The sequence below is a fragment of the Xyrauchen texanus genome, chromosome 15 (genome assembly GCF_025860055.1).
Source record: "Xyrauchen texanus isolate HMW12.3.18 chromosome 15, RBS_HiC_50CHRs, whole genome shotgun sequence".
NCBI lineage: Eukaryota > Metazoa > Chordata > Actinopteri > Cypriniformes > Catostomidae > Xyrauchen > Xyrauchen texanus.
In genome coordinates this window covers 14,521,584-14,544,632 of record NC_068290.1, presented here as the reverse complement: position 1 = coordinate 14,544,632, position 23,049 = coordinate 14,521,584, and the positions used below count along the sequence as shown (strand labels likewise).

Sequence of the window (23,049 nt, the reverse complement as noted above, 5' to 3'; positions counted from 1 at the left end):
CAGAAAATAATTTCTACTTGTGTCTCGGTTTGTAAAAAAAACTTTGGAAAATTCTGAGCTTCCAGTGTATTACTGTAAATATGTTTTCCATTCTTTTTTCCTTCTATTTTTAAAGTTCTTATTCATCTAACTACCTGCTCCACCCCAGGTTGCATGTTTGTATTACAAGTTAGCTCAATTTACATATATTTCAAAGCTCAAGGTTTTAAGAATGAGCATGCAAGAAATTTAATTTCGCATGTATTTGAACGACTGATGTAGAGACAACACAACATTAGCCAGATCAGTCTCCGATATTAACTTTTTTATTAAGGGCCAACATTTACCCCTGAATTGATTTTTCAGGGGTATTTTTACCTTTTGAGGTCATTTTTTTCTAAACATAAAAATGTCATCCTTGTAAAATAAAATACTTTCTCAATTCATTAAAATGCATTCCAATTAATCTAATTAGTATAATTGTTAACTATAAAATGTAATCAGCATCAAAATATTTTATGATGATCTAAGCAACTTAAAGGAATATACTGCATTTAGGGTTCAATACGACGGCATTTGAGGCATAATTTTGATTACCACAAACAATAATATTAACTCGTTCCTCCTTTTTTTGAAAATTCCATGGTAAGTGGAAAAGACTTGTCGTAAACAGATTTGAAGCTTACAGGAGTTACTGTAGTTACCTCCCCAGGCAGCACAAAAAGAGAGTTCAACCCCAAAACTTTAAAATCCCCAAAGATATTGAAATAATTGAAAACATCATGGTACCTCTCACCACAAATTATGCTTATCCATTCTTAGCCCTTCACAGAAATTAACTCTGACTGTTTGAATGTAAAACATTGGATAGCAACAAAATGAAAAGAAAAACTTGAGGTAAAATCTAAAAAGGTTATAGTAAGGCACTTACAACAGAAGTAAATGGGAATTGTTTTAGAGGGTTTAAAAGGGGAAAAATGTGAAGCTTATAGCACTTTCATTAAAAATAGTGTATTATTTGAGCAGTAAAGCGGTTTCAATTGTCGTTTTTATCACTGTTTTAGGGTTTACGGTGTTATGTCGTCATCAAAACAAAGTTGTAAAATTGGATGTATCTTTACACAGAAAAGATTAGTAAGTGAATTTATCACAATAAAATCATGTTAACATGCATATTGTTTCTCTTGTGGCAAATCTTTTAAAACAGTGATTTTTTTGTGTTTCTTTTTTTTTTTTTTTACGTTTTCAGATTGGTCACATTCACTTCTAATGTAACAGATTTTTGCCTCTTTTTTATTTATTTTTTTAAGATAAGGAGGGACAAGTCTAAATCCATTTTTGTCACCATCATGCCACAAATGCTGGCGACTGAGCCTAACTTGTATTGAACCCAGAATATTCCGTTAACTAGGCCTAGAGTAAAACATCAAATCAGATGATACAAACAAAACAGATTCATTACAGGGGCATTTTTGCCATGAGCCCCCATCAATTTCTGACCCGGAGCCAGATACTATTATGAAAAACGAATGCAAAAACAAAAGATTTACAAACTAACAATTTTTACTTCACAGCATTATTAATCATGCGCATAAATTTGGAGTCATTGCATATGGAAACATTGATATATGACACAGTGCTTCCATCTGCTGCTCAACAGATGTAACACATATGTAGTATTTAGTGTGACGTCCATTGAACAAACCTCCCAGCAGCACGATTCGATTTATTTTTTTTAATATGTAGTTAAAATGGCACAGATTAACTTTTTAGCACTGGCATAATACATTTGTATATTTTACGTTATACACCGTTACCTTCCATTTGTTAATGTATACGCTAGAAGTTGTTTGCTCACACTCACAATGCTGTTCCTAGTTTACATTGCGCAATGTCCTTAAATACAGACACAAATCAGAATGAACGTTACAGCTGTTCAAGCAAAGTTTGCAGCGAATATTCTCCTTAAAAGAGCACTATTAGACTCTTGAAATAAATAACTTAACTTTTTCGCTCCCTGGTAACGTCTATATTTAGGAGTCGTCATAATTCCAGACAGATTGATTGACAGCTACGACTGTCCCCCCAAGGTCCCGCCCCCCCTCGGCTGAACGGACCGTGCGAGAGCAACTTATGCTTGGGATCAAAACTTCATACATTTCGCTAACTTAAGATTTATATGACATAACATTGTAAACACGTCAAAGTTTTTAGTTATAGCGTACTTAATGCGTTCACAATGACACGAGAGGAGGACCTGTTGCGGATTGCTAAAAAGCTAGACAAGATGGTGTCTAGAAATAACATGGTGAGAACCTTATTTTGACGCAAAGCTTCACGCTGTTTGTTTGTTTGTGCGATCTTCCCACATGGTGCATTACGATAACTCTTTTAAGACTTTCTTTTTTATTTATCCACGCCTCTAATTTAGCATATTTTTTGTTGCAAAAGAGAAATCGAGATAGAGCGAGTAAAGTGTGTAATATGACTACAGACGCATGTGACAGAACAGGTGTTAGGCAGATTTACTCTTAGATTTATTATGGGGAGCACCATGAACGAAGAAAAACATGAGTCTTTATTGGCAGAGAGTTTGATGACATGTTGTATGCACATGTTTGTTGTTGTTTTTTTTACTTAGCACGTATGTTCCTTGTAGTAAATGGCACAAGGTCGTGGAGGCGCTGTGTATTTTGGCCGAGTGAAATGTTTTTGTACGCATGGGCACATCATTTCTTGGCTGAACATTCATTTTGCATTACCAGGATTGCATTCGTTGAGTTGATAACGACATTTATTCTAATGCCATCACTCATACGCATTTACCTCAGAAATGTACCTAAGAGAAACCGAAACAATATAGACCCCCAATATATAAAACACTCTTGTAAACGTTAAAAAGCATTTTTAAAGCATGAACATTCTAAAGATTTTACTATAGACTTCCAAATAGATAGTTACCACCACCAAAATCTTGCTGCTCCACCGAATTTACCTTTTATGCCGTTCTGCTCAACTGCAAAACCGCGCCAAACTGTGCCGGACAGTTACGTCAAGGCTTGACAGCCAATCAGCTGTGTAATAACGTTTCTTTGATTAATTAATTAGAGGCTGCACTGGTTGCTTGTGAAATGGCAGAGATAAAAAAAAGTCTTAATATTGAAGTAGATTTTATTTTATTATAAGAGAGTTACTATAGGAAAAGTAAATCGAGAAAAATTGTAAAATATTATGCCTACTTTAAGGTGCACTCAGTACATTTTTCCTTATTTAAATAGTTTAATTCCTAAATACATCAATTGTATTTTTGCAATATATGTAGAAAATCATGACCACTCACATTAAAATGAAGACTCCAGTCATATCAGAAACCTTATAAAAGCTGTTTTATTCTACATGGAGTGGGTCCGCACATGGGGGCTGCCATTTTAGAATCATGACCAGCCAAATACTACTCTCTTAATCTCCGTAATCGTACTGTTATTTGACACTTTCACTCACTGATTAAAGTTATCATGGGTGACTGTGAATACAAAATTTCCACAATGGCATCTGAAACTGAAAACTATTGATTTTAAATGATGCTTCATCCAAGCCGCTTGCTGTCAGTGTAAGTCCAAGATGACAAAAGTTACTGAGTGCTCCTTTATAAAAAAAGAAAAAAGAGATAGATGTACAGTCTCTTCAATGGGTTGAACAGTTGTTTGAAGCGTTTTTGGTTAGTTCCGGTGACAACAGAAATTTCAGTAGACAAAAAAACTCTAGAGAACATGAGTTCTGGAAAATTAGATGTGACCTAGGAGATTTTTAATAGCATTATTCAGTGCATTTAATTTAAGAGACCATAAGTCTTTCCCTCACAGACTCATTTTCATTCCTGACAAAAATCAAAGATGGTGCTACTGTGAAAAAGTTATCTATATAAAAAGGAATAAGGTTCTGCTGAAGTATGCAATACTCCCTCAAAACAAACTGAGCAATTTTCATAGTGCCACAAAAACACAGTGCTTACAGTTTAAAAAAAAACTATGATTGGCTTATTTAGTTGTCTCTGCATATTAAGCTGGAATAGGAGAAAGTATTTTAACTCGGACAAGTTATGTTCTTCAGCTTTAATATCAATCTCAACTGTCTGTAGGATGGAGCTCTTGACCTATTGAGAGAATTGGAAAATTTCAACATGACGCTGAAGCTACTTCAGGTATGTCTGCGGGATTTTATTGATATACTTTATTCATGCAGTGTGCGGAAATATAGCTGTAAAGCAGCCGCACATCAAAGGTAAGTAGCACAAAGAAAGAACCTTATACACACTGTGCAATCACACTGCATGTTGCCAGATAAAAAAGAGCTTCCTGGAGCAAAACATCTTGGAGCATTTTGTAAGCATTTCACTAGCAATGCTCCACGATGGAGTAATAGGGAGATAATTAAGATTAAAGATAATTTGCAATGTAACAGAGAGTTATATAATATAAATAAAAAAATATTGCAACAGAGAATTTGTCTAACAGTTAGGTTATGTAACGGATATGGCGTAAGTACATAAGTGTGTTCTGCTCGTCAACTTTGCCTTATCTCCGGCCTTTGTTTGCCTAACTTTTAAGATTTTATTTTTATTTTGTTCCAGGATACAAGAATTGGCATGTCTGTCAATGGAATAAGAAAACATTGTACAGATGAGGATGTTGTCAACTTGGCAAAGATTCTTATCAAAAGCTGGAAGAAGCTTTTAGGTAGGGGGAATGTTGGAAACTGAAAAAACTCCATATTGCAAGATGCTCTAAAATCAGACACAGATCAAATGTAGTCCAAATCTTATTCAAAATGCTTAAAGGTTCATAATGCATTGCATACATTATGACAATGGTATACATCCTGCCGTACAGTTGACTAGGATTTTAAAGTTACCCTGCAGTTTAATCAAATTTGCAAACTAATAATTTAAACCTTAACAAACTTATATTGCCTGCATTGGACTATGAAATAAAAGGAACTGTCTTTGTTATCATAAATTATTTGTCTATTGTGGTAGCATTGGGTTTACTAAGAGCATAGTATGTGATTTATGACATTGAATGAAGCATACATGGATTAAGAAAAAAAACATTATGAAAAAACGTAATGTTCGAATAGTTTCATAACATCTTTTCTTTTTCAGAATCAGCTCAAAAGTCTGAGAGGACAGATGAGATGAATAATGGCAATCATGTAAGCAAGCCATCAAGATCACCCAATAGGACTTCTCCTGAGAGAGAATCCAGGTATGTTTGCTAATGTCAGGGTCAAGCATGGAGGTATTCCAGACAGGTTGCAAGTGAATCTTTGAGAATCTCTTCACAGAAACAGATAAGAGGATGGCCTATCTTTTATAAAACCATTGATGCAGACGGTAAAGGAAGCAAGGATGTGTGGTTTGCATTATGAGGTATAACCTGTTTATCTTGTCAGTCCACGAAGGTCGGCAACAGAAATTAAACCAAACTTGAACTCAAACAAGAAACTCGATGAGAAACACAGAAGAGAGAAAAGAGATGCAGAGCTCAGGACAGAAAGACAAGAAAGTGACCACAAAAAAGAGAAACCGTTTCTTAACAATAAAAAGGACAGAGACAGGTGAGAAGCCCCTCTGATGTACAAGTAGTTGATCTCTAATCCCCCAAAACTGTCATAGTTTGAGAGCTTTTTGCATTCTGTTTAGGAAGGATTCATTGAACTGTGGTGTTCTCCCCTCCCCATTGCCATATTCTTCTCCACCGCCCAAGTCTCTTCCAGCAGGGGAAGTGAAAAGGGAGAGGTTAGGGCTTGTGCATGTGGTGGACGTATGTGCTGTTTTGAAATGACTGTGGATAGGAGGAAAGAAATAATGCAGCCATATTATTATAGTGAATGTTTAAGTGTTTCAAAAACATTTCTGATTATCTGAAAAAACATTATGAGTTTTTCTTGTCTCTAAAATGTTACAAATTAACATATGAATGCATTGACACTTGCTTGAATGTTTTACACTTAAAGTAATAGTTCACCTAAAAATTATAATTCTCTCATCATTTACTCACCCGTACCTGTCTCAAACTCATATGATGTTCTTTCTTCTTTGGAACATGAATGAAGATATTTTGATGTAGATATGATGTGAGTATATAAATACAATGCAAGTCAATGTGGTCAGCCCCTTCCAAGCTCCAAAAAGGACATAAAGCAACAAAGTGTAATCGAGCTTCAAATCATGATCGTGCCTTTGAGACTGCAGATGGCAAGATTTATAATGAAAATGTAGTTATATTTTGGTCTGTACTCACCCAAAAACAATCGTATTGCTTCAGAAGAAATGGATTAAACCACTTGAGTCATATGGATTACCTTGATGTTGGACCCCATTGACCAGCATTTTATCAAAATATCATCTTTTTATGAAGCCTGGTTTATACTTAACGCAGCCTCTTCTTCACGCACACAAAATGATGTAATTTCGGCAGTCACCTAGGCTTCACGAGGCTCCGTTTTGCGTGGTCATGAACATGAAAATGTTGTAACTCTTTGAGCGTTTCGCAAACAGTCCGTCAATCCAATTGGACAAATCTGAGGAAAGAGGCAGGGCAGATGTGCCTGTGCTTTTGAGGCAGAGAACAAAATACTGCTAATAATGTTAAAAGTACAATGTTTTCACAGAGAATGTTTACCTTTTGCAGCTTCTCATTTGTTCCTGTTCAGAAACATATGGAAGTTTATTAATCCACTACCTTTTGTACACTGAAAAAAAGGACTAAACAAAACATTAAAGTTTGGTTTCATTAATGTACACTGTACATGTATACTGAACCGCTCTTTTTTTATTATATACTGTGTAAAATAAAATATATATATATTTTATTAACGTGTGATTAAATGTAAAGTTCATACAAACATTTTGAATGTTAAAGTCGTCATCTTTTTCACTGCTGTTTCTTGGTGGATTACCTGATATTTTCTCTGCACTGCCATCTGTCGTTTAGAGAAGATTGCAACTGCTGTGTCAAGTTTAAATGCCTCGGGCCACTGAGAGCTGCACACGCAAGACACTCTGCTGTGCTAGGTGAAAGTATAAACAAGGCTTAGGGGCGAGTAAATGATGAGAGATGTATAATTGTTGGGGGAACTATTCATAAAACTTTAGTTCTATACTTCAGTAACTTATGAGTCGGTGTGGTTCTTCTGTATGTGGGTATAAATACAGAGTAGCATGATTAATTTTTACTTTTGTTTAGGAGAGATGCTCCTGTTGATTTTTTCCCCCCTGCTTCGATCAATTCCCACCCTTTAAGACGTTCATCTACAGATGTAAAGAAAGAGAGGTTAGAGCTTGTTTGAGATTCTGCATGCTTCGACATAGTCAACATTTTTTCTTCGTGTTAGTAAAGAATGTGCCATTCTAGTGCAAAATATTTATTTAATTCTCTTAAATCATTATAGCTTGGGCCTGAAATAATCTGTTGATTATATCTTAGGCTTCTCACGTTGGTCATAATATATGGCTTCTGAAATGCATAATTTTGAGTAGTTCTAAATGCTGGTTGTGGATTTTTATCATTTCTTGTACAGAAAAAACACTCTGGGTTCTTTACATTCTCCTCCTCTTCAATCTCATCCTCCTAAACATCCCTCCATGGAAGAAAAAAAAGAAAGGTTAGATGTTGTTGCGGTGCATTCAGTGTATGGCATGAATACTTCAAGAGCTTGTTGATGAACTCGCAATATAAACATTTGTGAAATTTGTAATTTTTTTATGCAGGAGAGATGCACCTGATCTTCCTTCTCCTATTCATCATCACCGATCTCCTCCTCCTTTTCCAATCCCTAAGCGTTCATTAGAGGTGAAAAAAGAAAGGTCAGGGAGTACTAAGTAGAATATGTTCAATTAAAGATGCACTCAGTAATGTTTTTTGTTGTGCTGGCAGTCCTTGTGGACTTTTACTGAGCAGCATGTATGCAACAGCATTTAAAAGGAGAAGTTCTGGTTATTGATGCTGTTGAAAAACTGCGCTATTCACAGTCAGCCATGACTGATTTCTTACATGAGCAAAATTGTCCAATATTAGGCAGGGTTATTGAGATAAAGGTAGTAGTATTCAGTTGGTCATGTGATCTCAACATGACAAAGCCCAGCTCAATGTTAAATTAAACAGCTTTTATTAGTGTACTGGCATCACACTCTCACAGCTAAAGCATCAAGATTCGTGCAACTTTTCTAAATTTGGCTAATTCGTATGATATCGTGCGACTGCACTCGTTTGAATTCCTACGACTTTCACTACAGTAAATAATGTTGCTGGACATTGTTTCCATCTAATATATACAACAGCTTCCTATCATGTTTACACACTATTGATCGGTCAGGTTTAGATAAGGGGTTTGGGTGCGGGCATAATATCAATAAGTATGCCCTTAACGTCTCGTGCTTGGAACTTGTGCTTACTTCCACATTAGACATCCGGGAATTTCCACGTGAAGTCGAACGAGTTTATGCGAACAACATCGTGGGAGACCATACAAAATAGTACATTTACAACTTGTAAATGATGTACCTATTTTAATGAGATCAGGTTGGTACTGACAAGAATCTTTTCTCATGTGAGTGGATGTCATATTAAACATATTTTTCAAAAGTACTACCTTTTATTTTAATGTGGAAATATTACTGAGTGCACCTTTAACATTTGTAGTAAGCACTTTCTTTAAATACAGGGCTAACATGGGGGGGGGTCGCCATATATTTATTTTCACAGAAGAGAGGCGCCAGAAATGTTACCTCCTACTGCTCTTCACCATTCACAGTCTCACCATTCTCCTCCTCCTAAATGTCCATCATTAGAGGTGCCCAAAGAAAGGTCAGAGTGCCTTTCAGTTGGCAGTTTATAGACCTCGTGTGTTTGTTTTTTTAATGAATGGAAGAGCACAGTATAATATGATATTATTGTAGTTTTGTTTTATTTTTACAAATAAGAGTATAAACAGTGGCTATAAATGATTTAGTATTCATCTGTGTAAAGAAATGTAAACAATAATTTTGAATTGATTAGAACTAGCATTCCAATTGATTTTTCTTTGTTCCCCTTTAATGCCACAAACAAATTGTATATTTGTTGCCTAGGACGAGAAAAGCTCCTGATCCAAATGCCCCTCTTCCTCCTTTACCCTTTCGTCTACATCCTCCTCAGAAACAAGAAATTAAGAAAGAGAGGTCAGGGCTCGGTGTGTTGTCTCTCTGAGTAAACAAAGTACTTACAGTTATCTGAGAATCAGTGATACCTGAGACACACTTAAGGATTCATTTTAGCATAATTACTGGTTAAACAGGGCTTAATCATTTTAAATGATAAATGAACAATGGATATTTTATAATTGTAATCTATTTTTACCAGTAGTTTCTGCTTAACAACTATGTTAATATGCCTAGAAATCCTATGATAATCCTATTATAATATGAGAAAAACATTTTACCTTACATACTTTGAATGTAACACAAACATAAACTAATTTTTTCTCATAAATAATTTTAGAATTTCTTTGCTTAGAAAAGAAACAGAGGATCCCAGTGCTCCTATCCCTCCTGTTCCTCTTCATCTTCAACCTCCTACTCCTACAAAACGCCCTTCTTTAGACATGAAAAAAGACAAAGAGAGGTTAGGGTCATGTAAACTGATAAGCATGTTGATATTAAAAGCTGAATGCCTGTTGATTGTTTTCTTTGACTAATAATCTAAAGAATAAGATAATTGTTTTACTGTAGAAAAGACACATCAGACTCAAAGCGACGGACCTCCGAACACAATGAGAAAAACAGGTCTGAAGCATGATTAATTCCCTTGGAAGAGACCATTATTGACTAAAACTAAACTTGAATTTTCTGTTTAAAACTAAAACGTGCTCTCATCTTGTCTGTGCATGTAATGTTGTGAATTAGCATAAGTATAGGATAATGTACAGTCAGGGTGATCTGGACCCCACAGCAAAGTAGATTTACTTGCGAATTGAGGTAATTGACTTTAAACATTGATTTTAAAAATAGAAATAGACCTCAAATATTACAAAAGTATTACAAAATTATTACAAAATACACAAAACTAGCACACTGTTGGAGATGGAGGCTGGCAGCAAGGTCAGAAATTAATGGTGGCAAAAATGCCACCGAAATTGTAAAAAAGGCCCTTGAAATTCATAATGACAATATGACAACCAAGACATTATACGATCTGCATATTTATTGTATTCCACTCTTTTGCATAGAAAGTGTATTGTTTATTTAAACTGTGTTTTCATTCCAGCTATAGCTACAGAATACTGTTATATTCTAAAATAAACACTTTAAACAACTAACTTAAACCACTGGAAGAATATAGACAAACCATATATTATCATAAATGTCTATTTATTGGCAGCACATTTCATCTGTCCTAATAAATCCTTTTTTTGTTCTCTATTTATTAAGCAATTTTATAAAACATTAAATCGACCATTTTGCAACTTCTATAGTTTTAAGTCATATGTTACATGACAAAAACCTTATACTGCAATAAATGTCACATCTAGCTTGGTCATTATTTCATATGATGTTTCTCTGCTTCTGTCATTAACTTAAGCTTGAACACTCTAAACCCTAATAAGTTAACAGAACTCAAATCATTTGAGGCAATCAGTTACATCAAAGTTTTTATAACAATAACTCCCAAGTTAATTGTACTTTCAGACTTTGATTATTTACTACACATGCAAGTTAATTGCTCTTAACTTTAAATATTGAGTAAGCTAACTCCTACATTTTAATGGTACTTAACTTTCAAAAATTGAACTCTTTGTCTAAATTAAAAATTACCCTGTAATTTCAACTTAAATACTTAAAATAGAGGCAACCCCAACTAAATTAGACATGTAAAATTACCTTAAATTGATCTCTTTGTGGCAGGGCGGGGCCGGGTCCTACACCTCCGGGTTTCCGGCACCAGTGTAAAGGGATCAATGGAAAAGAGGAGGCGAAAACCGGCTTGACGATACAAATAATAGTTTCATTTTAAACTTAAACAAAAGACAAACACACACATATGACAGACAGGTCCGTTAACGATCTCTCTCTCCCGCACGATCCTCTGCAGTCAACCTTTATCCCTCTCGGGAGGCTTGATTAGCTTAATATGGGACCGGGTGTGTAGGATCACGACCCGGCCCTGCCCTCCGCCCTGCCACATTCTTACTATTATAATCTAGCTAGTACAGTTAATGCCAGCATGCTGAACGCATACTAATTGGAAACACTATATTTTGATGAGCACAGTAATTGTCCCATGAGGAAAGCAAAAGAACATTCTTAACTTGTACCGGTCCTCAACCTAAGCTCAGGCTCCATTCACCATAATGGTAACGAGTAACTCTTCTAAATAATACAACAAAACATTAAACACTTACAATTCTCCTCCTCTAAACACCAGGGTTTACAGTGAGTGTTTCTTAATAATGTGTTAAGCAACATTAGTGTTTTCCCCGAAAAAGACAACAAAGCATATCCATCATTTTGTGAACTGCTGTGCATGACTATAAAGCTATGAAGATAAAAAAGACAACAATATTATAAAGACAGTACATCTTCAGTTACTTATTAATCCAGCCCATTTTTCTCCTTGTTGAACTAAATGACCAAACTAAACATATGACATGCCTTCTCATCTTGTTCAGTCGGTTACCAGATCCTGCTGGTCCTCGCTCGTTAACGAACAAGATAACGGGGAGTTAGGGTATATGTTATATACTGTAGTAAATTAATCAGTTATGAGAGATCACAAAATATAATGTTAACAAATGCTACAATTTACTTAATAATACTAATATGTTAATGAATCTGGATATGGTAAATCACCTACATTTTATAGTAAAATTGTATTAATACAATAAAAACATGCCTGTCGACACCGTTACTGAAATATTCCCAAATGAAAATATATCGAATCAAATAAAAAATTAAATCTAATCTTAAATTGGGAAATCATTGCCAATACCAGCCCTCGAAGTATTAGGTGACATTGATTTAATTTGATTGCTAAACGCCTACAGTATCATAAACTGGTAACACAGAGTAATTTTACAATTTTAGAAAAAACAGCCCTTACAAAGGAAATAAATGCACTGGAAGTATATTGGCCCCAAATGGAAATGTTAATTCCTCACCCTGGTTGGCAGGGACAATGATCAAATAAACTACATTTTTGAAAAATATTTGTCTTTAGTGTGCCGTGAGTGACCAGTCAGAATCAAGTAATACAGAGAGCCAAGTAATAATGCCTTCTAGTCATCCACTATGATGGAAAATGCCACTTTTGGGTGTTAATATAATTTCGGTGAATGAATTTGCATGGCTTGTGGTCATGGTTGGGAGGGTTACTTTTGAAATGTATTCCACTACAGATTACAGAATACATGCTGTGAAATGTAATTTGTAACATATTCCGTTAGATTACTTAAGGCCAGTAACATATTCTAAATACTTTGGATTACTTCTTCAGCACTGGTAGATTTTTTCACTTGTTTTGACTATAAAAATCTCTACCAGTGCAGAAAAACAAAATACATGTTAAAAATACATTCTCTAAAAAACCTAAATATCTTATGCAGTGCTGTTTCTGAAACAAGATAAATCAAATGTATCTTGTTTTAAGGATTTTTAGATATTTTACAGGAAAACAATACAAAAATTATTATCAAGAATATGATTTTTGCCCTAATATCAAAGGTCTTACTAGAAAAAAAAAATTATGATACAAAGTGAATGTTCTTGATAAAAAAAATATGATCGTGCCTGGTAACATGTGCATGTAAAATGGCTATAAATAGCATTTTAGCTTAGCGTAAAGCTGACAATTTACACAAGCTTTATTTCTATTTCTTCTTCTCCAAACTTACTTCTCTGTCTGCTCATATGAATGTAACACATCATAAGAAAGTTTCACCGCTGTTCAAATGCACTTTGGATTGCATCATTTAGATGTATAAATGTTTTCCATCTGAAAGGACTAAATATTAAATTAAACAAATGACAATAAAATGCAAAGTAATCTGTTCAGTAATCTAAATACTTTTTTAATGTAACTGTATTCTAAATACACATTATTTAAATTGTAACTGTAGTGGAATACAGTTGCTTATATTTTGTATTTTTAAATACATCTTCCCGTTACATGTATTTTGTTACTGCCCAACCCTGCTTGTGGTGATGATGATTTGAAGATGATGATTGGTTGTCATCCCATAGCACTCAGACAATGTTTATTTTGCAGAAAAGACACAAGAGAGAGTAAACAACTCAAAAGGCCAGCAATGAAGATCACGATTGAGAGGTTGGGATAGTTGTGTTCTGAAACAGAAAGGCAGAGGGCAGCAACAGTGCATTGATTAGTCTGGTTTTGTTTAAGGAGATTAAGGATGGTGGTGAATGTGATTTGCATATTCAATAAAATGATACAAAATGTAATCTTTCACCCCTTATCTGCTTGTATTTCTAGAAAGGATTCCACAAATTCCAAAAAAATGCCTCCAAGAAAGCCAAGCCTGGAAGGATGGAGAGACAGGTCTGCTCACATATTGATCATAAACAGAATTGGATTTCAGTCCAAAAAATAATACCCTTAGCATTCAGGGGTGTTTAAAAACAACAACAACAAAAAAAACATATTTTTAAACTATCTTTTTCTCTTTTACTGCAGTAAGGACTCTACCGATTCAAAGTCAGGTCATCACATTTTAAAACGGCAATCAAGTGAAACTAAATTGGAGAGGTAACCTGTAATATTAATGTGACTGACCTTGCCAATGCAATTTAATTGTAATTAATATTAAAATGTAGTTAACTTAAAACTTACAGATCCTTTTACAAAGAGTTACAGGGTTTTGATAAAAGTCTAATGTGTGTGTGTGTGTGTGTGTGTGTGTGTATACTGTATATACTGTATATATATATATATATATATATATATATATATATATATATATATATATATACACACACACACACAGACACATATAAAATCACAGAATGTTTACTATGAAATATTATCTCTTATTTCTCTAGAAGAGATTCTACTAGCTCAAAGTCTGGCAGCTCACCTCAGGCCAAGAAATCTAGTGAAAGGCAAGAACTATATTTACTGTAACCGCAAATGGCTGTCACCAGTACATAATATGGCTTTATTATTCTTAAGGGAGTTCTTTGAAAATTGTGTCATTACGTTTTCACTCTGAATCCTTTGGATAGTCTCAAAGCCTCTTACAAATTCTGCCTGCTTGTGTCTATGTTGAAATATACCAACATCATTAAAATTATGAAACTGTAAATTATGAAACTAAACTTGTTTCATAAACAGCAGTGGATGATGAATAGTGCATTTGGGATATACAACATTTGGGTCACAGACTTCCATGATATGGTGATTCATTTCAATGATGTATTCAAACACAAACGTAATAGAACAAGTTGTTACCTCACATTTACTACATTTGCTTATACTTAGTGTTAGGGATTTGAACAAAACCCTAAGCCTAAGTATTCTTCTTTGGAGCATAAATTGTCCCATACAATTTGTGCTACTGACATGAATGAAACCTCAAATCATGTGACGAGAGGAGAGGTGCGCTATTACTTTTCTAAATGATCAGACATGCAATTTTGTTGGATGCAAAAATGGGCAAAAGTTACAAAAAGTTACATTTTCAGATAGTCATTGCTCATTTCAGAAATAAAGATTCCTGCATCTTGTTTTCTCTATATAGCAAGAGTAAACCAGAGACCCCGAAGACACCGACAACACCTACTAGCCCTCTGTCCCCGTCGTTTAGCTCTAGTGGGGGTTCTTTATCACCTCACCTGCAAACTGGGGATTCCATCAGGGACAAATGCATTGAAATGCTGGCTGCTGCACTACGTACAGATGGTACGCAAAGGAACATAGACAAACACCCACACAGACGTACTGAAAATATATTGTAATGATGCTCATTTTGCTAAGATGCTTCCATCAGTATAGTAAACAACATGATTCTGTCTTCTCCTCTCAGATGACTATAAAGACTACGGGACAAACTGTGAGGCCATGGCGGCAGAAATCGAAGATCATATCCTTTTTACTTATTTTTCAAATACTTAATACTGATTACTCATTGGCTAATTAGAACTCAGTGTTGTAAGCATCATATAATTAAAAAGGTAGGCATATTTGTAATTGAACTGCCATCTCCTTAACTTTCCTTCTCCTACATATATACCAGGAGATAAAAGCTTCTGACATGAAATACAAAAATAGAGTCCGCAGCCGCATAAGTAACCTGAAGGATCCTAAGAATCCCAATTTGCGTAAAAATGTCTTAGCTGGAGCCATCGAGTTGAGCCGCATAGCCAGCATGACTGCCGAGGTAGAGTGCAAAGACGTACAGTTTAGATGACACGTTGTTTAGTGAAAGATTTCTTGACAGCACACTCTTGCTTTTGTGAATATCTCACTATTCACTATTCTGAATTTCAAATGATGTGTTAGCAAAAGTGTTGTCTGCTGCCCAGAAAGACATGACCACTTTGTACTTGCTGTTGTAGGAGATGGCCAGTGATGAGCTGAAACAGTTGAGGAATGTGTTGACCCAAGAGGCCATCAGAGAACATCAGATGGCAAAGACTGGTGGAACTACAACAGACCTGCTGCAGTGTGGCAAATGCAGGAAGAAAAATTGTACCTACAACCAGGTATATAAGTGAAACTTTATTTTGTATTATTAACAGATGTAGATATCTAAAGTGTAGTCCTAGTTTTGCTTTAACCCTTTTAAGCTCGGATGGGCCTGCCGTTGAGTATATCTGTACATTTTGTATCTCCCTTATCTGACACACCCAGTTCAGATTGTATAATCTCTACAAATTAGATAATGAGTTGAATCAGGTGTATTTGATTAGGGAGATATCCAAAATGTGTAGTGCTTAGAAGCTGTACTTTACAATGCAGACCTAAACTGAACAAGTGCTTTGAAATCAAAATCAGAAGTGTTCCATTTTGATAATTTAGTAATTTGATAATTTAGTAATTGTGGACTAGGGAGTGCAGCCAAGCTGCTGACCCTGTGCTTCTTGGCTTGTTTGCTCATCCTTTTTGTCAATTTGTTGTTTTGGGCCATTTGATTTTTATCTGGGAAAACATTGCAGCTCTCTGTAACAGTGGTGTTAGTGCACCTGTGCAGACTTATCTGTGCAGGATTTCTCACTCTCGATAAGAGAGTTCTTGCCCCCCCACGGTGAACCACATAAATTTGGATGGATATTCCCCGTCTATATTAAACCAGGAGGAGGAAAGTAAGAGGAGATGATATAAATAAGGTACCAAGAAATGGGGTTCGAGAGGTGGCGTTAAAATAGACTTGCCATCCACTCCCCATAATAACTCCTTGAATGTCCACTCTTTAAACAATAAACTTGATGAATTAATAGTACAAAAAAAAACAGTGGATCTATTTAGAAGTAGCAGTCTTATACAGTATGTTTAACATAAACTTGGTTGACTGAGACCAATTGCAATGTCAACCTCGAGGTATATACTGTTATCAGAGCAGACTGTGATAAAAGGACAGTGGGAAAATCAATTGGTGGAAGACTTTGTTTATACCTGGATAATACTTTGGCAACACATTACAAAATAATGGAAAAAAATCTGTACTCGGGACTACAAGATTATTTCAGTTGCAATCAGACCTTTTTATCTACCCCACGAGTTTGGACAGATTACAGTGATTCTTGCCTATTGGCTGGGACCAAATAACAGTGAAGCGGCTGAGAAAATCATGAGCTGTTTCAACGATGCAGTTGGGAGGTCTGTCTGTTTGTGCTTGGAGACTTTAATAACTGACTTGTCTGCACATCTTCCATCTCTACAGCAATATATTACCTCTCCCACTCAACACGAATTCTGGATAAGTGTTTTGGGAACCTAACTGATACCTATATAAAGCAGTGTGCAGGCCTGTTCTAGACAAATCGGACCATTGTGTTATTTGACTTAAAACCTTAATAACTGTGCAACATTGTTTCTCAGAAAAAAAAGAATAAAATAACTTAATTTTTGTTTCTACACTTCAGACTGGCAGGTGTTATTTGACTCATGCCCTGATGTACATGAACTTACAGATGTTGTTACATCATACATAAAGTTTTGTGAAGATATGATAATACCTGTAAAAATGGTTGCCATTTTCACGGATAATAAGCCATGGCAAACAAAAGATTTGAAGATGTGTCTAAATGAAAAGAAGTCTGCTTTTATGACAGGAAATAATTATATGGTCAGGGAGAAAAAGAAGGAATTTCGGTCTAAAATATGGATGGCTAAACTAGATTTAAAAAATTAAATAGAGTGTACGTTTTTTGGGGGGAATATAAAACAGGCTTGGGAAGGATAAAATACAATGACGGGGAAAGAAATGGCAAGACAGAATATGCAAAATGTTGATTGTGCAAATTTTGTTAATTAATTAAACAGTTTTTATGGCAGATTTGATTCCATAGATGCTAAAAGGGAAAGTGAAAAGTTCTCGAGGAAATATCTACATGCCCTGCAGTTCATTTGTCAGAAAATGAGGTAGCTGAGAGCTTGGCCCATAGTAAAATTAATAAAACCCTAGGCCCTAATGTACTAAGGGATAAGGTGTTTAAGCTGTAGTTATGAGCTTAAAGGACCTTTCACCCAGCTATTTCAACTATTGCTTAATGTTCAAACTGTACCAAATATGTGGAAGGTATCCACAGTAATACCTATTCCCAAAATATCAGGGGCAAGATTACTGGAGGATTTTAGACCAGTTGTTCTGACTTCAGTGTTGGCTAAATGTATGGAAAGGGTTTTGAGTAAGCATTTGATGTCATCAGTTTGCAAAGTTCTAGATCCCTTACAATTTGCATACCACACAGGGGGACAGATGATGCCACACTTATATTTAGTGATTGTATAGCTAAGCACATACAATATTCAAATTCTTATGTACAGGCTCTTCTTATTGACTTTAGCTTGGCTTTTAATACAATGCAGGTGCATACACTTTTATCACGTTTGTGTAATTTGAATGTAAATTTTTATTTGATACATTGGATCAAAGAGTTTTTATGAATGTTATGTTCTCTAATGAAATAGCCTTAAATATAGGGGCACCTCAAGGTTGTGTATTGTCACCTGTTTTGTTTTCAGTATATACCAGTGAGTTACAGACTCAGAATCAAACAGTTAGATTAATCAAGTATGCTTAATATGTTAAGACTCTTGAGGAATGGTGTCAATCAAATGCATTGCATATACATGTAAAGAAAACCAAGGAACTGATTTTTTATGTTAAATTGGATGAACAGCAATTGATGAGAAGAACAGTACTTAGTGGACAGGTCGTAGAGATTGCTGAGAGTTTTAAATATTTGGGTACATACATTGACACAACGTTGGATTATTGTGTGAATACAGACAATATTTGTAAGAAAGCAAGCCAAAGATTGCACCTCTTGGGAAGATTAACAGGATTTAATGTTGACCAATCAATCTTGGAAATGGTTTAGAGAAGTAATGTGGAGAGTGGAACATGGGACTAAGGAGCAAGAATAAGTTAGCTTGAATTGTTAGAATAGCATGCAATATAATCGAGATGCAGCAGCTCCAATTGAACAGCCTGTATTAATATGCAGTGCTCAGAAGAGCAAGGATAATTATATCCAATTCTACACATCCATTGCATGCCGAATTTGCCATCAGGAAGGCAGTACAAGGTTCCAAAATTTGTAAAAAGGGTTTATAAGAATTATTTCGTACCTATGGCCATTAGACTACTCAATGGAGGAGTGTAATGATTGTTTGTTCTATTTTTATTTTGTTATGCAGTTGTGATCATTTATGAATGATATTGTTTTTGCGCATTACTATATATTATTTTTAATTTGGTCTCATGCTAATCTTGTGTGTGATTATTGTTTGTTTTTGTATTGTGGTGAGAATCCAAAGGAAATTTTCCATGTCAGTGGAAAATAAAGTAATAATTTTGCTCTATATATAAATTATAATTGGTAAAAACATCAACGGATGAAATAGCCATGTGTCATGTGTCATTGGAAAGCTCTCAAATAGTAGAATATAATCAGCCTATGTTTTACTCGCATTCAAAAATGTAGAGCATAATAGCTAAGTAAATGTCTTTGACAAACATGTTACATGTACTGTAAGCAGGTGTTGCTTATAAGTGTTTTTCTTATAACTTGATGAAAAATAAACAGAACATAAAATATCACATACCAGTACTTAGAGAAGGGGATTTCCATTCAAATTAGCCCACACAAACTATAATCGAATGCATAGATCATTAGATAATCCACATGAAGCACAATGTGCACACACACAGCACATAATGTGCGATCTGTCTAAAAACATGCTAGCTTTACTGGATCAGATGACTTCATTGATAATTATGTAGTATGTTGTCCAGCGCCATGGAGCGCTAAACCAATCATATTAGGACTCATATCGCTGCAACCAAAGTGGAAGTCATACAAATATGGGCAGAGAGGATCATTTACTCTAATTACATATGGCCACCAGGAGATGGCGCCAAGTACATGACACATAATAAATGATGGCTCAATGGAACGAAATGAGATCTCATTACTTACAGTATGTCTACATGCATTGGAGAGAGAGCATACTTTTAGTCATTGTTGTATTTGCATGTGTAATTAGTTCTTATGTAAATTATTATGTTTTATTTGTTTGGAGAGACTTTTGGACACTTGGAAACATTTTTGGACACTATGATCAATTATATTTGTAATGCTATATCTTTTGATTGCTTTGTCATTTCTACAATCAAATTTGACTTGACATGATTGGGAACAAAACAAAAGCAGATTTTACAAGCTACTTTATTTACACTGAGATATATAATGTCACATTTTTGCTCTTTTTGTGGTTTTTCACCAGTTTTTTAGGCTGAAAGACTATAACAATTTATCATAATTTATATCATTAAATTCTTTTGGAAATTCTTTAAAATTATATCAAACAAATAATCCTCTTTGTTTTTTGTTGTTATTTTGTTTTTTTGTTATAAGCCTTTAATTTAGGCATGCCACTGAAACAGTAAATCTTTGAAAACACCTTAAGAGCTTAAAGGGTTAAAGTCTGTTTTTAAAAAGTTCTTGTAAGAAGTTTTCATTTTGTTTCTCTCATGAAAGCTTTGAAAGTGAGAGCCCTTTGGACTAGGTTTATAAAATGAAGCCTCCTACAAAAGCTTTCAATCTAGAACCATCAATTGAGCAATTCATTTAAAACAATTGAACCTGATCAGATAAAAATAACAATGCTTGTGAATTCTTGCTGCCCTTATTTTTTAATTGGCTTTTGATTGTTTTCTTTACTTTTGAAAATACATATACTGAGTAATATTTGCCCTTCACAGGTGCAAACCCGGAGTGCTGATGAACCAATGACCACCTTTGTGTTGTGCAATGAATGTGGTAATCGCTGGAAGGTCAGAAAAATATGTTTTGGCTTCTTATGTATTCATAATTATATTATTTTTATATGCAATTAGTTAATATAGAATAATGCAAGTAACACATGTGTCTTTCAATATTTTCTTTCTAGTTTTGCTAACTTGTGATAAGAGCTCCAACAACAGTGACCACACTCAACATTGTCCTATTTTTTATTTTATAATTTTTTATTTGGAAGAGAGAGTAATGTGTGATTTTGCAAGCAAATGGCCCTGAATTTATATGTAATTAATTCCTAAACTTTTATTGAGGTACACCACATAATAAATGGGGTGTGCTATGTATTCATAATTAAAATGAAGGTTTATTACCTGGGAAATCTGTTAAAATTCTACACTTTTATACTGTTTTATGGAATTTCTGAGTACTCTTCAAAAAAATTATAAATATAATTCACTTAAACTGAATGTTCAGTTTATTGCACAGAAATGAAAGGGATATTTCACCCCAAAATGAAAAATGTCTCATTATTTACTCACCCTCGTGCCATCCCACATATATATGACTTTTTTTTCCTCTGCTGAAAACAAACAAAGATTTTTTTGAATATCTCAGCTCTGTAGGTTCACACAATGCAAGTGAATGGTGATCAGGACTTTGGAGCTCCAAAAAGCAAATAATGGCAGCATAAAAGTAATCCATACAAATCCAGTGGTTTAATCAATGTCTTCTGAAGTGATCCAGTTGTTTTTGGATAAGAACAAACCAAAATATAACTGTATTTTTACTGTATTCTTGCATTGCAGTCTCTAGGCACAATCATACACTTCCCAGTGCTTGACACATGCGCAGGTTGCTAGATGGCACTAGGAAGTGTAATTGAGCTTGAAATCATGATCACCAAGGAAATTTTGTCAAGATATACAGTGAAAAAGGAGTTACATTTTGGTCGGTTCTCACCCAAAACTAACTAGATTGCTTTAGCCACTGGAGTCTAATAGATTATATTATGCTGACTTTATCTGCTTTTTGTAGCTTAGAAATTCTTATGGGCCTACAGAGCTGAGATATTATTCTAAAAATCTTTGTTTGTGTGCTGCTGAAGAAAAATAGTCATACACATCTTGGATGACATGAGAGAATAATTTTTTTTTGGGTGAACTATACCTTTAACAATCTACACGGGCGCAGGTCAGTTAAGAAAGAAAGGATGCAATGTACATTTAAAATAAAGGACTATATGAAGAAAATCCTAATCTCTCTCTGACAGATGTAGCAGCTTAGTAGTAAAACTCATAAATACTTTCTTAAAAAGTATCTAAACAAAACATTTTTAATTATGATGATATATTTTAGAGAAAAACTTTAAAAACATTGTACAGTTCAATCAATAAATATATTTTCTGGATATATATATATATATATATATATAAAAAAAATGTTGTCTTATGACAATATTTTTTTTTTTAAATGAATGGGATTTTTACTTCTGTAACCAGACTGGTGCATTCTATAACCCATTGAAATAACTGAAAACTGAATTTTTAAAACTGCCTTAAAAACATTGTACAATTCAAACAATAAACGTGATGATTGGATATATACAAACTTGTCTGCTTTTCTTAAAATTGGAAATGGAGAAAAGGGGTGTGTGAGTGTGTGTGTATATGTTTTCCACAAAAAAGCATCCATTTAGATGTGGCCACTGAAAGTGAATGTTTTACTATTGAAGAGACAGTGTGAGCGAGTTTACATGCACGTTTTTGCATCGATTATGCTTAATAAGCCGACAATGCCTGCGAACCACGTTCCTTTATCGATGTAAAGGCCATAAACTGTTTGTGAATAACCCTATTGACACCAGTAGATTTTTGCCCATTACGCTGTTTTTGCATGCCATGTAAACGCCTTACCCAGTGTTCTTACCGGCTCATCCAATGTGCGCACATGTTGCCTCTTCACGGTTTGACATCAAAAGTAGAGAATAACATGATTATTTCAAATGTCATGTAAATGCAGATTTCTTGCCTTGCCAGAGTAATCAGCATATTGGTGTGCATGTAAACGGGATCAGTTGAGAAGCACTTCAAGTCCAGGACCATTCATGCACAATCATTGTTATACAAAGAACATTAAATACGCATGGCTTGTTCAGTCAGGTCTGAACTACGGTAAAGTTAGTTTTACGTTTAACATTCATTGCATATTCTGTTTCACATTATACTTCAAAAGATGTCAAACTAACTGCAAATTACTCAGAATATTATTCCCTCTATTGCACAAGGCTTATTTTTGGGAGTTTCTCTTTGGTAGTTTTTATATAGAATATTTAATTCCTGTTTTTATATAGAATGTTTAATGCCTGTTTTTATATAGAATAAAGTTCAGAGATGTCTGGGCTCCCAAGGGTGACCCCTAGTGTCAACTCAAGCCTACAGCGCTGCTGGACACGCCGCTTCCGCCTTCCACACCATGGCGCTTATAGAACTACGCGAGGGTAGTCCTGACCCAGGACTATTGCAGAATGAGCTACAGACCCCACACTCCATCTG

General features: G+C 34.9%; 1 protein-coding gene across 8 annotated transcripts; it reads left to right on the top strand.

The window, feature by feature from the left end:
• Positions 1-2,076: 2,076 nt before the first annotated feature.
• LOC127656305 (transcription elongation factor A protein 3-like) lies at positions 2,077-22,105 on the top strand. 8 transcript variants are annotated; one of them, XM_052144566.1, is made up of 23 exons: positions 2,077-2,287; positions 4,118-4,180; positions 4,610-4,715; positions 5,141-5,243; positions 5,431-5,595; positions 5,681-5,776; positions 7,227-7,313; positions 7,561-7,644; positions 7,751-7,846; positions 8,745-8,846; positions 9,110-9,199; positions 9,534-9,641; positions 9,749-9,802; positions 13,281-13,340; positions 13,506-13,571; positions 13,707-13,778; positions 14,072-14,131; positions 14,770-14,930; positions 15,055-15,115; positions 15,258-15,408; positions 15,587-15,733; positions 20,461-20,532; positions 20,649-22,105. In XM_052144566.1, exons 1-23 carry the CDS (start codon positions 2,219-2,221, stop codon positions 20,655-20,657), a joined length of 2,082 nt encoding a protein of 693 aa, XP_052000526.1. In that variant the 5' UTR covers positions 2,077-2,218; the 3' UTR covers positions 20,658-22,105. The 8 variants fall into 8 exon arrangements, with proteins under 8 accessions (XP_052000526.1, XP_052000527.1, XP_052000531.1 ...); XM_052144567.1 differs by lacking the exon at positions 13,281-13,340; XM_052144571.1 differs by lacking the exons at positions 5,431-5,595; positions 5,681-5,776.
• The last annotated feature ends 944 nt before the right edge of the window (positions 22,106-23,049 follow it).